Genomic DNA, 16067 nt, shown 5'->3' with positions numbered 1-16067 from the left:
TTTCTTCATCTGGTGACAGTGGGTGGCAGTAGGATGTGGTCTTCTTCTAACAGTCTGGTGTGACACTATTGTAATGAGAAAAAACCCAAGAAGCCCTGTGGTACTTTATAGACTAACAGATATTTTGGTGTCACAGGACTTTTTGTTGTTTTTGAAGATACAGACTAATTTGGCTACCCCTCTGATACTGTAATGAAAGTTAGATGTATGTGACTCCTAGCTTCAAAATTAATGGCTGCAGCTCTTCATACTCACTGCACAGGAAGGCCTTAGGTATGGTTATAGAAAAAACGTATTTGTTATACTGTTACACCATCAAAAGCAGTTAAGAAAAGCAGGCTGTCAAGGAATAAGATGGAAAGTCCTCTCATGGACAGAAAGTGGTTAGAAGAGAGGAAATAAAGGATATGAATAAATTATCAGTTTCTGGAATGGAAAGGTAAATAGTTGAGGTACCCCCAGAATCTGTACTGAATCCATTGCTTTTCTATGTAATCATAAATGATCTAGGAAAAGGGGGAAACAGCGTGGTGGCAAAAGATCCAGAGGATACAAAACACTCAAAATTACTGAGCACAAATCACACTGTGAAGAGTTACAAATGGATCTCACAAAAGTGTCAGTGCTTAACTTGTGCCAAGGCTGAGCCAGTTCTCTAAAAACATCTGCTCAGTGAGCAGCACCGGTCTAAAAACTAAAAGAATTCTAACAATCATGAGAAAAACAATGAGGAGTCCGGTGGTACCTTTCTCTCCTTAATGTAACAACTAACGAGGTTTTAACGGGAACACCGATGACATAATCAATTAGAGTGAATTACTCAAAGGCGTCCCAGGGCAACCGGCCCTCAGGTTTTACCCCACGACCTGCCTCTATGTACACGGGAATCTAGTCCAATGAAGTTTACAGGGTTGTGACGAGCTGTTCCACCTCCAGAAACACGACAGACAAGGAAATTGAGTTTAAATTAACAAGGGAGTTTATTAGGAGCAAATTATCTTATTAAAGGAGTTAAGTTGTTCTATTGTACTAAAACTACAACTATTTAATCCCCTACCTTTCTAGTCCTAGCACAGGATTTTTATACTTATAGACTTGTAGCCTTCAAACAGCGTGTCACTGCAACAGCAGTAATATATCTAACCCCATCTATTACTTACTGTGTGTCCAGGGGTGATCATTCTATTCTTCCTCACGTGCTGAAAATGGAAATAATTATTACAGAGCTAAGTATTATAGTTAATATATCCTTGGCTCTTCCTTTTAGGTTTACCAGGTCGCTCAACCCTAGGCCGAGTTACCTTGGGGAACAGGCTTTGTTAAATAAGGAAATTTACCTATGCTAAGCTATAGGTTATCCTTTTATATTAAATGGGTTGCCCTGCCGGCCAAACAGGGGAGAGCCCAATATAAACGGGGATTACCAAAAGGTTTTTCCCTCTTATCAATCAATATATGGGGTTATCCTATTTAAAGGTTGTCCCCTTAATTAAAATTGGGGTTTTCCTCCTCTGAGAGGTTTGCCCTTAATTACCCTTGAAGGGTTATAATTGCTAGGGTTTTCCCTTTAGCGGGTTGTCCCCAGCCGCTCTACCCCTCCTGAATAGGGGGGAGCTAACAGCTCTGTTATCAATAATAATAATAACAATGATGCTACATAAGCCTATCTAATCTTCTATTTGGATGTGATATTTTCAGGCTAGGCCAATAAGGCTGGCCTCCTGTGCTTTACAATTATGCACTAGAAGGTGTGGGTTACAAAATATAAGACGCTTCTAAACCTGTACTGTATCTTTAAATTCTTTGTGTACAAAATAGCAATAGAACACTATAAACTTAAGTACAGCTATGAGAAACAGTAAACATAACAGGAAGAATACAAATCCTATATCCATTCTAACATAAATAACAACAAGCAAACATACAGCATAGGCAATAGAACACGCACATCCAATTGCTCATGTTGTTACTAGACCTAACAGATGTTAAATATCTCCTCTCTCCCGCTCTGTAATCTGGGCACTGGGCCCGCAGGTCTCTTCACAGAGGCTGAGAAGGTATGACCCTCACGGCGCACTTGTACAGCTGCCGCGTCAGGTCAGATAGGAAAGAGAGGAGAAGGGAGGAAACCAGGAGGAAAAAGGCCAACGTGGTAAACAAAAAACCTCCTGGGTTGAAAACACGGCCTGTGTTTCCGTCACTGGCCCAGGCTGAGGTCGATGACTGAAAGGGCAGGGCCGCTTCTGCGGTTCACCCGTGCAGGGCACCAGCCGGCGTGGTCTGCCGAGTGAACCCTCCAGATAAACGCCGGAGCCTTTAAAGTGATTTCAGCTCTTAAATGCTGGAGCTCTTCTCTTCAGATCTTCTACGGCCCACGGCGGCTAGAGAGCGATGACTGACACGTAGTTCAGCTTCGGCTCTTCCGCCAGCGATCTTCGGCTATAGGCACAGTCCAGCTCTTAGCTCAGTCCTTTTTAGATCTTCTCTTCTGGTCCGCTTCATCCCGAGGTCAACGACAGTCTCCCGCAGACTGACTGGCTGCGGGGTGCGCTCCGGAATTTATGGAGCCAGGCCGGACCTGGTTGAGCACCTTTACCTGTCAGGTCTGCTCACCTGTTGCCCCGGCAACCAGGATGCACCTGCTCATTGCATATGCATGAGCATTCTAAACCAGCCTATCAAATTACAGAATTTTGAATCTTACCCTATTAATATTAATAAACCTAATGAATATTCATAGTAACCGGCCCTTTTTAACGGCCATCCTATATACCTTACATTAAGCCCATTTATGTAACCAGTTTAACACTGTTTTTTGAAGTAAATTTCTTGTGTTTTTTATTTCATTTTAATGTGGATTGATGGGGAATAAAGTTAGAAATGCTAACATAGCAAATTAATATTTTTGAAATGCTTGGTTTCTTGAGGCTATCTGGAAAGGGTAGTGGAAGGCACACAAACCTCACAGCCCATGGCCAGGGACATGTTCTCTTAAAAGAGGAATTTACAACAACAACAACATTTCAATAAAAATTGTTAACCAAACAATTTCAAAGTTTAAACAAGAGGCTTCCTCAAACTATTAACCAGATAGTGTGGGGTATCTGCACTCCACGGGGCACTTTGTGGACACACCTCAAACAGCATCTGAAAGACAGGCTGATGAGATGGCTTTTGTTGTACCAGCCAATGATTTTTTAAGGGGATGTGTTTTACTAACCTGTTGCAGACCTGTGTAAGTCCTTGAGACTAAAAGTGCTGCTATAAGTGAAAGTACTCACTGCATACTGTTTGTGCTAGCCATCAATCACTCAGATGGTCATGTCACCAATGACTGATTTCCTGCTATGGCAGGGTTGGGCAAAATACGGCCCACAGGCTGCATCTGCCAAGTTACCAGAACTGGCCGGTGACTCATTGTCAGCCATGGACAGGCTCTTGGCTTCCCCACCACCACGTGCCACTCAGAGTGGCCAGCTATGGAGGCAATGTGCTTCTCAGAGTTCATTTGCAAGCCTAGGAAGCGGAGAGAGCCCTTGCATGCTGCTCACCCCCACCCCCAGCACAATCTACCAGCCAATGTGAGCTGCGAGATTGTGCAGGGGGTGGGAGCAGTGTGTGAAGCCTCCCCCCACCCCCCAGCTCCCTGCACTTTGAGCAGCACGGGGTGGGAGTGGCAAAAAACCTGTCTGAGGGACCTGCATAGCAGCTGGTTGGGAGCTGCCTCAGTGAATGCCTCCCGGACAGATCTTGCATCTGGTACCCCCACACCCACCCGCTGCCACGCCTACCCCGTGTAACCCAAGCCCTCTGCAGCCTTGCTCCTGCACCTCCTCCTAAAGCCCTAATTTCGGTCAGAAATCTCTCCTGCATCCATACCTATACTTCCTCCTAGAGTCTGCACCCAATCTCACACTCCAATCTCCCTTCTGCACTCAACCTCCAGAACAGACCCTGCACCTTCTCCATTAATATACCTGAAGAGTGTGCCCCTTGACCACTTTTCAGATTATTGAAGTGCCCCCCTTCCAGCCAATCAAAAATTATTGCCCGCCCTGTGCTATGGCCTCCCCCAGAGTAACAGTTCCCAGGAGCTTTGGGAACCCGTCAACAGCATTGGCGATGCCAGTGAGAATGGGTGAAGAGGAAGGAGACCTATGGTACAAACTGTTTGTCTATTACAACAGAAAGTAGAAGACAACAGAGTGGGTTAGCTCTATGTCATAGTTCAGAAGTCTGTTTATAGATAAATTCCATTACTGTGACAAAGAGCTCAGGCTGAAAGCCTGCTTGAGAAAGGAATTATGTCCAAAGGAAACACATGGAAAGGGAAAACAGCTGAAAATGACATTGGGGAAACAGCTTGGCTGATTTATTTATTTACTGAACAGGAATATGGGATAACAGACTGATAGAATGGATTTGACAGCTGTTTTGTATGTCTGAATGGCTCCTTAGCTCTGAGATGCTGTTCAGCATCAATAGTGCTGATCTGTCATCATTAGCTGAACCAGGAAAATGACGTGATTTGGGCTGAAGTAAATTAGTGATATTTCAGTCATGACAATGAAACAAATTACATCCCTATATGCAGTTTGTCACTATCTGGTATTTATAAAACTAAACAGATGTAAATGTATTCCGCCATTGCTGGTCATAAGCCCGGATGAAAAAGGAGGAAGGCTGGGCATTGGGCTAGCAACCCGATCCCATAAAACCTATCAATCGCTACAGAAACAACAAGTGCAACCAAACAAAATAAACAAAACCTAATTCAGCATTAAGGTATCAGCTCTTTCTCTATGATGGCGCTAAATGAAAGCCGAAAGAAATTCAGTGCTTGATGCAGAGCTTGATCCTAAGTGCCAAAACCATGACGAAAGTCGGAACCTCGAATGTACGAACATTATACCAGTGTGGAAAGCTAGCGCAGTTACTTGGCGAATTTGACAGCTACCTAATGGACATTCTAGGCGTTAGCGAGACGAGGTGGTTAGCAAGTGACAGGATACTCAGTGATGGAAAGACCATTCTATACTCCGGAAATGATGACCAACATGTGCACGGTGTAGGTCTGGTATTCAGCAAGGATGCAACGCAGGCATTAATTGGATGGAAGCCCGTGAGCAAGCGCATTATAACAGCAAGGTTCCAGTCGAGGCATGCAAAGACTACCGTGATTCAAGTATATGCACCAACTGAGGATGCCAACAAAATCAAAAAAGATGCATTTTACAACCTGATGCAAGACACTATCAATGGTGTCCCCAGTCATGACATGAGGCTACTTATGGGCAATATGAATGCACGAATAGACAGCAAAAGACAAGGGTGGAAATACATGATTGGCCCATATGGATCAGCGACACAAACGAGCAATAATGGAGAGTGCCTACTGCTGTTCTGTAGTATGAATAACTTGTGTATTGGAAACACCTATTTCGCACACAAAAATATTCATAAGAAAACACGGAGGTCTCCCGATGGCATCACTAACAACGAAATCGATTATCTCTGTATCAGCAAACACTGGCGATCAGCGCTGTTAGATGCAAGAGTATATAGTGGAGCCAATATTGGATCAGAACATCATCTTCTGATGGCATTGCTTCGCTTTCGCTTAAAAAGAAAAAGAGAAAGGCAACCACTCCGGTCCTTTGCAGTTGAAAAGCTGAGAGATCAGGCCATGGCTGAACGGTATAAGCTCGAACTCTAGAATCAATTCCAACAAATGCACCGTGAAACTGAACTTGAAGACCAGTGGACGTGGTTCAAACAAGCAGTGACTAAGAGCATGGAAGAGATGACTGGATGGAGAAGAGGCACGCAAAGAGAACGCTGGATACAAGACAGAACCTGGAAACTGATAGATGAGCGTAAAATCGCGAAACAGCATAGAGACCAGGCAAAATCGCCAAACGAGATAGCAGAGGCTATTGCAAAGTATCAATCGCTGGATTGTCAAGTTAAGAAAAGCTGACGGGCTGACAAAAAACAACGGTTGGAATGTAGGGGTGCTGAAGCAGAAGAAGCAGCTAAGAAATGTGACACCAAGACGCTGTCTTGTATTGTCCGAGAATTAACAGGCGCAAGATGCAATTCCAACGTTCCTATCAAGGATAAGAACGGGAAGATCTTACTTTGTAAAATAGAGCAAGATGCACGCTGGGTAAAGCACTTCAAAGATATATTAAATCAGCCATCTCCAGTCACAACCTAAGATTTTAGTAATTCCAATCCTTCTGACGAACTAGAAGTAGACCTAGGCGTGATTAAATTTGAAGAAACTGATACAGCCATTAGATTGCTGAAGAATAACAAGGCCGCTGGTCTTGACCAAATCACGGCCGAATTACTAAGATATGGGGTCAACAGTGTCGTGCAAGAACTAACGGGGTTGTTGAACGCATGCTGGTGAGCAGTGTGTCCCAAGTGATTGGAGGAAGGGAGTGATTGTTAAGTTACCAAAAAAGGGGAACGTCACTGATTGTAGTAATTGGAGAGGCATTACGCTCCTATCAGTCCCGGGCAAAGTGTTTTGTATTGCCCTGCTTAGGACACTTCTGGCCACAGTGGATAATACACTGCTGGAGGAGCAGGCTGGATTTCGGCGCGGACACTCATGCAGCAAGCAAATTTTCACGTTGTGCAACATCATTGAACAGAGTATTGAATTTCAAAGGCCACTGTCAAATGTAGTAAGTACAGGCCCAGTATGACGCCTTAGGCCTGAACTAAAGTAATGGTCAAGACTTTGCTAACAGAAAGCGAAGTGCAGCTGTGAGCTAAAGGAATGCATTACTCACAGAAGTTGTCAAGAAGAGGGTTGCTGGTGCATAAACATATCTACCTAACATATTGAAGTAGGTACATGGTACCAGAACTCCCTACCCCGGAACATTGCACAGATAAAGAATAGGCCAATCCATCCCAATGACAGAGGCAAAAGGGTAGTATGGCAGGTACATGGTACCAGAACTCCCTACCCTGGAACATCCCACAGATAAGAAAGAATAGGCCAATACATCCCAATGACAGGGGCAAAAGGGTAATATGATGGATAGAGTTGTTTTGTTCAAACCAACATGTACAAAGGGGGAGGCGGCACCTAACTACGTAGAAGGGGTATACCTCAATACATCAGAAGTGATGTGTAAGTTGTTTGTACCTGTGTATAAGAATGTAATCCTGGGATGTGGTCTGGGTCCGGCCAAGGGGGCAGTGGAAAGTCCCGCCACTGACTGAGCCGAGTCCATTGACCGTGGGTGCATATTTGTAGTATGTCCTGACTTAGACTAAGAAATCTACAGGGAACTACTATTGTATCGAATATGACAATAAACCTGGCCGACGTGCCTTCGCACCTTAAAAAAAAAAAATTATATCTGTAAGGGAGAAGCGAGTGTTGTTTTGTATTTTTACAGGTTAAGATGCCAACATGGATATGGACCTTGGCAGGCGTTTTGGTGATAGCCCAAGACTCGAAGGGACTGGTTGATGTCATTAAGATCAACCGAACACATTCAGTGATCAGGATCTTCCGAGTCGAGACAGCAGGTAACCCTGATGGATGGGAGACAGCAAGTCAGCAGCACCCTATTGGGACTGTATTAAAGCTGGTGTGTGAAACTCAAGGAAAGCGACAAATGGAAAACATCCTCAGGTTTTCGCCCTTCCTGATTATGATGGCGTGGGGATGGACAGTTAAAAACGGCAGCCAAACTCAACATGTTTCCATCCCAAAGCTTGAAAATGAACGAAGACGAATTGAAAAGGAACTGACTTTAAGTACAGAGACACAGGGGGAGTATGCATGCTGCTGGAAGGTTGATGTTGTTGTTAACTGTAAAGCCATTGATGATATCGCCCGTTCTCATCCAGGTAGTACACCACAACCCCATGAACATAATACAAATAAGGAAAAGAAACGAGCAACTCCGGATATGGAGCGTGCTCTAGTGGCGCCAAAGCAGATTATGGAGGTATATCTTACAGGTATGGTGGGGGAGGATCTTACTGTAACATGCATTATACAACCACACTTGCTTCAAACCAATACAGTATATCTGGATTGGTTTCGAGCAACAAACCCAGTAATCAGTTACATTAAAGGACAGGTAAAAACTTATGGGGATTGGCTAAATAGGGTGGAATTTACAAATGTGCAAAAGAAGTGGAATGCATCTATTCACATTCGCAATATACAATTAAGGGATGCAGGAACATACACAGGGACGTGGTCTATAACCCCGAGTACCAGTAAATGTATTTACCATGTGCAGGTCTGTGAGGATGCCTGTCCTACAACAGCCCCAACATCAATAACCTTTATCGATTTCAAAAAGGCGTTTGACAGCGTACATAGAGTGTCATTGTGGAACATAGTACATAGTTATGGTATCCCGCAACGCTACATCAGCACCTTCCAAAATCTCTGCCTAAACTCCAGTTGCTGTGTGAGGAACAATAGTGGTATGACTGATTTCTTCAATATTGACTCTGGTGTGCGGCAAGGGTGTGTTCTATCACCATACTTGTTCTTTTTGGCTGTGGACTTCATTCTGAGGAAAGCAATGTGCAGGACAAATTTTGGTATCTCTTGGGAAAACCAGTGCTGGCTCACGGATCTGGACTTCGCCGACAATATCACGCTGCTTGCAGAAACAGGTGAATGCTTGCAGGACATGACAAGTTTAGAAAAAGAAGCAGACAAAGTTGGGTTGAGGATAAACAGCAATAAAACAAAGGTGATGTGGGTCAGAAAAGCTCAGGCGGACACACCAATAGTGGTCGAAAGTCAGTCCCTAGAAGATGTCTGGCGGTTCACCTATCTTGGTAGTATTCTGTCCAATGATGGGGATGTCGAGGCAGATGTCAACTGCAGAATCGGGAAAGCCTCGTCGGTGTTCCAAAGACTATGCCCAATTTGATCTGTGTCAGCAATTGGCCTTGCTACAAAGCTTCAACTGTACAGCACTAGTGTCATGTCCACTGCAATCTACGCCAGTGAAACATGGAAAAACTCTGCAAGAATATCACATAAGCTGAATGTGTTCCACCAACGATGTCTGCGTAAGATCCTTGGTGTTATCTACATCGATCACATTACTAACTAAGAGATTCTACGAAGATGTGGTCTGCGGAGACTGCAGGACGTTGTGGCAGAGCGTAGATTGCGTCATGCTGGACACATCTTGCATCTTTCAGATAATCTTCATCCAAAGGTAGCAATGCGATGGACACCGGCTGAAGGAAAGAGAAAGAGGGGAAGACCACTGAAAACGTGGCAAAGCACGGTTAAAGAAGACTTTAAGAACATTGGTATAACGTGGGAAGAAGTGGAAACAGTGGCATCAGACCGAAATCTCTGGAGAGCACTTGTTGCCCAATGTGCCCAGACGCACAGGCAGACCTAAGTCTAAGTCTAAGAGAAAACAGGATGGCAGTCACAGGAAACCAAAGGTGTGGAAACCAAAATGGCAGTGCTGGAATGATTTGACCATTAGCAATCAGGTAGACTGGCGTGAAAAACTCCAACACCTGAAGGAAGACTTAATTTAGGGAGAACATAGATCTTCAAACAGGTGCAGCTGTGAAGCTGTAGGTTTTCAATTTGACCCACATTTGATTGACAAAGGGCTTGAAGCTGATTGGTGGGTTAGTCTTGTATGATGTGAAATAATCCTTAAGAATAGCTCAAAATATGTATTTAAGGCACAAAGCAGACAGGCCTGAATCACTTTGTGTGCGTGCGTGTGCATGAGCTGGATGTGCCAGAGTGCATGAGAAGAAGAGAGGTATCATCAAGAGATCAGCATAAGAAGAAAGACCTGCAATTACTAAAATAAAGGCAGAGTGGTGAAGATCCATATCAGCAGCAAACACAGAAGAAGGATCAAATCAGAGGGAGAGAAAACAGTGGAGAAAGTAAACATTGTGATTTTTTTAGTAGAAGACTCCAATTCAGTATATGAGTCAGTGAATTAATAAAGATGAATATATGTGCATGTTTTTAGTGCTTTGTTTGCATTCAGCATGTGACTGGTCACGCACGCAGAATGTAACCACTTAAAACTGCTACTAGCATACTATCATAATATTGGGTATTTGAATATGCATGTGTGCTACTAGTATTATGTCATAATATATATCTGTTTATGTTAAGTTTATGGCTCATTCTTTCAAGTATGTGTATGAAGCTTACTGTATTAAGGAATATTATGTTTTAAATCAGAGTATTTTGTTTTCAAAGAAATTGCTGTCTAAGGCTATGTCTACATGGCAGAGTGATTTCTGGGTCCCTTGGTATCCTGAAATAGCTACTCAACATCTTTGGAACACACCCATTATTTTGAAACAATTTTCAAATAATGGGCGTGCTATTTCAGTATTCCTGTACTCATTGCAGGAAGAGTAAGGGATGCTTTGAAATAGTGTGTTATTTTGAAATTGGGTGCTGTTGAGACATTTAGGGATGATAAAATTCATTAACCCAGATTTTTAGCGCTTCCACTTACACAGGTTTGATCCAAGGATTCTGTCTCATGGCTCCTAAGGCCCTGGTAGTTATAGACCTGGCAGTGGTTAAAATGAGTAATACTGAGGATAGGACTTAGCATAATTAAGCCAGAGGCCAGGCAGGATGGGGACAAGCTCACATGATGTGGCATAGAACTGCTGTGACTTCTCACTCTCCTAGCTAGTCAATAAATTTTCTGAGGTCTGGCAAGCAACAACTGCTTGCAACAGCTACTTGATCCTTACAAGCCTAGGGGGTAAAAATAATGGGCAGGGGAAGAGGGCTGTATAGAATCTGTCCTTGTAGGAATACAGCCACCGACAGGTTTGGTCTGTATCTAATACCAGCCCATTCCTCATACCCAAGGTCTTGTTTTCAGCTGACTCTACCATGTTGATTTTTTTCCATAGTCTGCCTCCACGGTTCCTCAGCGTGCTTCCTTTTTCTGCCCTGTTCTTGCTTCTCATCACAGCCATCCCACCAAGAGGATGAACTGGGGTAGCTGCCCCATATTTCTGGGGGCCTCACAGCAGCCATCCAACTGTCCTAGGGATGGGGGGGAGTTAAGTGAGGCCAAGCATAGTGGGGGCTGCAGGAGTCACCTCTCCTCTGCATCAGTAGTGGGACTGGTAGTCTCTTTTACATACATCACACCTAACTGGAAGTGACCTCAGGAGGTCACTAAGTCCAGTTCCCTGGGTGCTTGGCAAGACTAAGCACCACGCTTTTTTGACCTATTTGCCCCAGATCTTTAAATGGCCCCCTCAAGGACTGAGCTCACAACCTTGGGTTTAGCAGGCCACTGCTAAGATCACTGAGCTACCCCTCCCTGTTTGCCCTGCTGCACTGTGCTGTTCTCCCAGCCTGCTTCTCTACAGCAGCCAGGCACAGAAAGTTCCCACCACCGGCTGCCCATATGAGTGCAGGGCAGGTAAGATGACCCCTGCTGTATGCAGTCCCATTGCCCCAAGCAGTGTTCTGGCTAATTTTTAATCATCAGTGGACAGAATAAATTTTATGTGCACTAAGACCTGTGCAGATGTGCACCCCCCACAGAAACACATACTATCAGCTGCAGGGGCTGTGGGCCAGAGATGGAAAAAGTACCCCAAAAGTTACCTGAGTAAGAAGTACAGCTGCTTTGGGGAGTCAGGACGTACTTAAGCACAAGCCACTGGTGCCTTCTGGAAAACTACCTGAGTAACTACATGCACAAGCACACCCAGCTTTATAGGACTCAAGTACCAGAACTGACGACAGCTCCGCTTTCACTCAAGTAACTTTTGAGGTACTTTTCCCACTTGCCCTGTGGGCGGCGCTACAGTCAGTGCCCCTCACTGCGCAGGCGCCATTTATCTAGCAACGTCTGAAAACCTCCTTTCCGTCAGGCTTCTAACCCCGCCCGGGAATCTCCTCGTCTTCAGGAGCGCCTCCTCTTCTCTTCCGACAGCGCCCGTCACCCAGCGCGCCTGCGCACTTCTCGCCGCGACACCCTTTCCCTCCCATCTCTGCCCTACCTGTTGCTCGTGGGCTCCGCCACTTCCGGAGCCCCACCTGCGCCCGGCCCCCCCACTTCGTGCGCGTGCGCCAAGTCCCGAGGCCTCTCGCTCTGTCCCGAAGTTTCACGAAGCTTCCCGAAGTTGCCGCTCGGCTTTTTCCGGAGAGATTCGAAAACGAGGCTTCGTTCTTGCTCGGCCGCTTCCTGTCTCCCGGCTTGCTGCTGTTGATGGTGGTTCGGGTGCTGCGAGTACCGGTGTCTGCGTTGCCCGTCATGTCTCAGCTCTGCTATAACCGGGGCTGCGGCCAGCGCTTCGACCCCGGCGCCAACACTGAAGGTATGTGCAGGGGGTGGATAGCGGCGGCGACGGCTCTGAGGCATCCCCTGCCTCCTTACTGCGGGCTCCTGCCGGCGCGGGGGCTGAGGCTGGCCGGAGGCAGCAGGGACTTGGCTGTCGAGGTGTGGGAGGAAGAGGCTGACCGGGATGGGGGAACAGGGGCTGTGCGGGTTTGTGGGGAGCTTGGCCGAGGTGGGAGGGGCAGGGGGTGGGTTGGCTGGGCGGGGGGAGCCTGGCCGGGGTGGGGGAACAAGGGTTCTGTTGGTTTGTAGGAGGGGGAACCTAGCCAAGGTTGCGGGGGGTGGGGGGCTGTGTTGGTTTGTGGAGGGGGGAACCTGGCTGAGACTGCGGGGGGTGGGACTTGGCTGAGGTCGGGCTTGGGGGGAGCAGATGCTGTGCTGGCTTTGGGTGTTGGAGAACGGGTTGTGCTGATTTTGGGGGGAGGAATATGAGGGGGAGAAAACGGACTGTGTTTATTGGAGGAGCCTGGTAGATCGGGAGTAGGCAGGATTGTGGTGATATTGGGAGAGGGACTTGTACTGGTGCGGGGGCAGCTAACAAGGTGACGGTGGGCTGTTCTGATCGTGAGGAAAAATAACACACCTATGTAAGGATAACCTACACACTTACGTGTGGTTAACTGTCACATACAGTGGTACCAAGACCACTTAACAGAGAGAGAATTGGTGTCCTCTACCTCCTAAGATGAGAGCCAGCTGACCTGTAGCTCAGGCTGTAGCAGTGACTGCACTAAGCTCCAGAGGTCCCAAGTTCCAGTCTGCCTGTGGGGAGTTACATAAGGACAAAACAAGTAAATTAACTAGAAGAATACCAAACTATTCTATAAATCAGGGGTGAAGAAACTTATCATGTTGGGCCCCACTTTTTCTCCTTGCAGTCAGCAGCTTCCCCCTCCCCCAATGTTTAATGTAAATCAAACTGACAGAAATTTTATCAAAACCAAAAAGCAGGAAAGTAGCACTTTAAAGACTAACGAAATAATTTATTAGGTGAGCTTTCGTGGGACAGACCCACTTCTTCAGACCATAGGCATACCAGAACAGACTCAATATTTAAGGCTTAGAGAACCAAAAACAGTAAACCCCGCCCCCCACGACAGCTAATACCCCTGCCCCCAGGTCCTTGTTGGGGCAGGGAGCATGGAGGGGGAGTTCAGTGGGGGGGGGGGCAGTTGAAGTCCCCTATGCTGTGGAAAGGCCCCAAAAATCTTAGCTGTGGGAGGAGACTTCCTCCCACCCCCCTAGCCCAGGGCAGCTAGCCCCCTGGGTTCTTGTTGGAGCAGGGGGAGGTTTCAGTGTGGGGCCAGTTGAAGTAATCGTCCCTGATGGCGGCAAGCCCCTGAAAATTTTTTCCCATCTTTGGATTTGAAGGCTACGACTATAGCAGAGCTCAAAAAAGAGCTAGATAAATTCATGTAGGTTAGGTCCATAAAAGGCTATTAGCCAGGGGGTAGGAATGGTGTCCCTGGCCTCTTTCTTTCAGAGGCTTGAGATGGGTGGCAGGAGGCAAGTTGGTTGATCATTGTCTTTGGTCCACCACCTCTGGGGCATCTGGTACTGGCCGCTGTCGGCAGATGGGATGCTGGTCTAGATGGACCTTTGGTCTGACCCAGTAATGGCCGTACTTATGTTAACCCTAACTGTGTGCAAGCCAGGGCATGGTTCTGCCTGGCAGCATGGTCAGCACCGAACGTCAGGCACGTCCTTTTATTGGGTTGGGGGCTACCCATGTGACTGAGCATGGGAAAACCCCTGACTGCATGGTGCTTGTGGGGGAGTAGCAGTGGTATGCACAAATGTAAACTGCTGAGAAGTTTCTCATCTTCTTGTGCAAGCACAATCCCCACAACAACCTAGCTGCCACATGATGTGGCGGGGCAGCAGCTGGCATGGGGCAGTGCAAAAAAAAAAAAATCAAGTGTGGAAACAGAACAAGAAACTCCATGCTGGGGCTGTTTGTAAGGGGGGGATGCGCTAATAGCAAACAAAGACAGACATTTCTCAGGCTCTCATACAAACATGACTCCCAGAGCCACAGGCTTCCTGGTCCCAGTTTGAAATTCACAGTCTTCCTGTTACCTAACTCCTGTGCACCTGGAGGTCAGCAGCCAGAGCAGAGCACTGTGGGGCATTGTAGGTTACATATAGGGCACCTCTGGAGGCTAATACATTCTGTTTTAGAACATGGTGCTTCCACGCTGGCCTTTAATTAAACTTTTGAATTTAAGCTGGACACTACACCCAGGAGTTTACCGAAAATATTATATTGATATTCGTGCTCCCTAAATTGAGCTAATGGTATTTACAGTGAATGGAATCACATGGTAGTATTGAGCTAACTGCCTTAAATTCAAATTTAATCTCATAGCATAGATGTAGCCTCAAAGACCTAAGTAAGGGGTAGTTAAAGGCTCAGTTGTCTTTGAAAAATCATGGGAAATAAGCAAAATTCCAGGTGGCTGAAAAGGGGCAAATCTAGTGATCATCTGTGAAAATGTCAGTAAGGATAACCCAGGGAATTAAAGACCAGTCAGCTTAATTTTAGTACGTGGGAAGCTAATGTAGCCAGTAATTAAACTCCTGGACTGTTAAGATTACAAGGTATAAGTAATATGATAGATTTGTCAAGAATATATCATGTCATACCAGCTTAATAGATTTTTTTATCGTAACAAGCCTTATGGAGGTGAGTAGGTGTGGAAGTGGTTGATGTGATATATCTTGACTTTAGTAAAGCATTTGCTAGTATCTTAAGTGACCTTGATCATGGGAGGTACGTTCTATGTAGAGCTACTGTAAGGTGGGTGCATAACTGATTGGAAAACCGTTCCCTGGGAGTAGTTATCAGTGGTTCACAGTCAAGCTGTAAGGGCATATCAAGTGGGGTCCTGCCCAGATCAATTCCGGTTCCTGATTTGTTCAGTATCTTCATCTGTGATTTAGGGCTGGTATGGCTCAGAAGTGTGGTGGGGGGGAACTCCCTGGGTTAAGTGAGTTTATTGACCTAGGTAGTGTCCATACCAGTGCTGTATCAGAAGATGGTTTTCCGCCAGTCTAGCTTCTGCCTCTTATGAATTCAGAGTAATTATTCCTACAGCATAGCGCTCTCCCACTGGCATAGCCTAACTTCACCAGACATGCTAGAATGGTGCAGGTGCATTGGTGCAGTTGTGCCAGTTTAGCACAGTAGTGTAAACATTCCTTTAAATAATGGTATAGCAAGTATATTGGTAAAATCTGTGGATGATACTAAGGTGGGAGGGTGACAAGTGCTTTGGAGGATAAGATTAAAATCAAAATGATCTGAGGAGAAAAGATTACTTCATTAGGGAGGATCATTTGGCTGTACATATACAACATGAGAAATGATTGTCTGTGAAGGACTGCATTGGAAAGGGATCTTGGGGTCAGTTCACAGTGAATCGCAAGGTAAATATAAGGTATAAATCAACACTTGAACACAGTTGCAAAAACAAATATTATTCTGTGTTTGTATTAACAGGATTATTGCAAACAAGACATGAGAAATACTACTACCTCTCTACTCTATCCAGTTTGGACTTTTGTTTTCAGAAAGATGTGAAAAAATAGGAGAGCTACAAAAATGACTAAAGGTTTAGAAATCATGATCTAGGAGGGAAGATTGAAAGAACTGGGTTTGCCTAGTCTGGAGAAGAGAAAATTGAGGTGGGG

The 16067-nt window shown here is 45.6% G+C and overlaps 1 protein-coding gene across 1 annotated transcript in view; it reads left to right on the top strand.

The window, feature by feature from the left end:
* Positions 1-12027: 12027 nt before the first annotated feature.
* The window catches only part of CHORDC1 (cysteine and histidine rich domain containing 1), a 31026-nt gene continuing 26986 nt past the window's right edge, over positions 12028-16067 (top strand). Inside the window, exon 1 of the mRNA XM_074983985.1 lies at positions 12028-12354. Within this exon, the coding sequence (XP_074840086.1) occupies positions 12246-12354 (109 nt within the window). The 5' untranslated portion in view covers positions 12028-12245. The remainder of the gene's footprint in view (positions 12355-16067) is intronic.

This window comes from Carettochelys insculpta, chromosome 1, assembly GCF_033958435.1.
Source record: "Carettochelys insculpta isolate YL-2023 chromosome 1, ASM3395843v1, whole genome shotgun sequence".
Lineage (NCBI taxonomy): Eukaryota > Metazoa > Chordata > Testudines > Carettochelyidae > Carettochelys > Carettochelys insculpta.
Note: the sequence above shows the minus strand (reverse complement) of the source record. Positions and strands in the feature narration are given on the sequence as shown.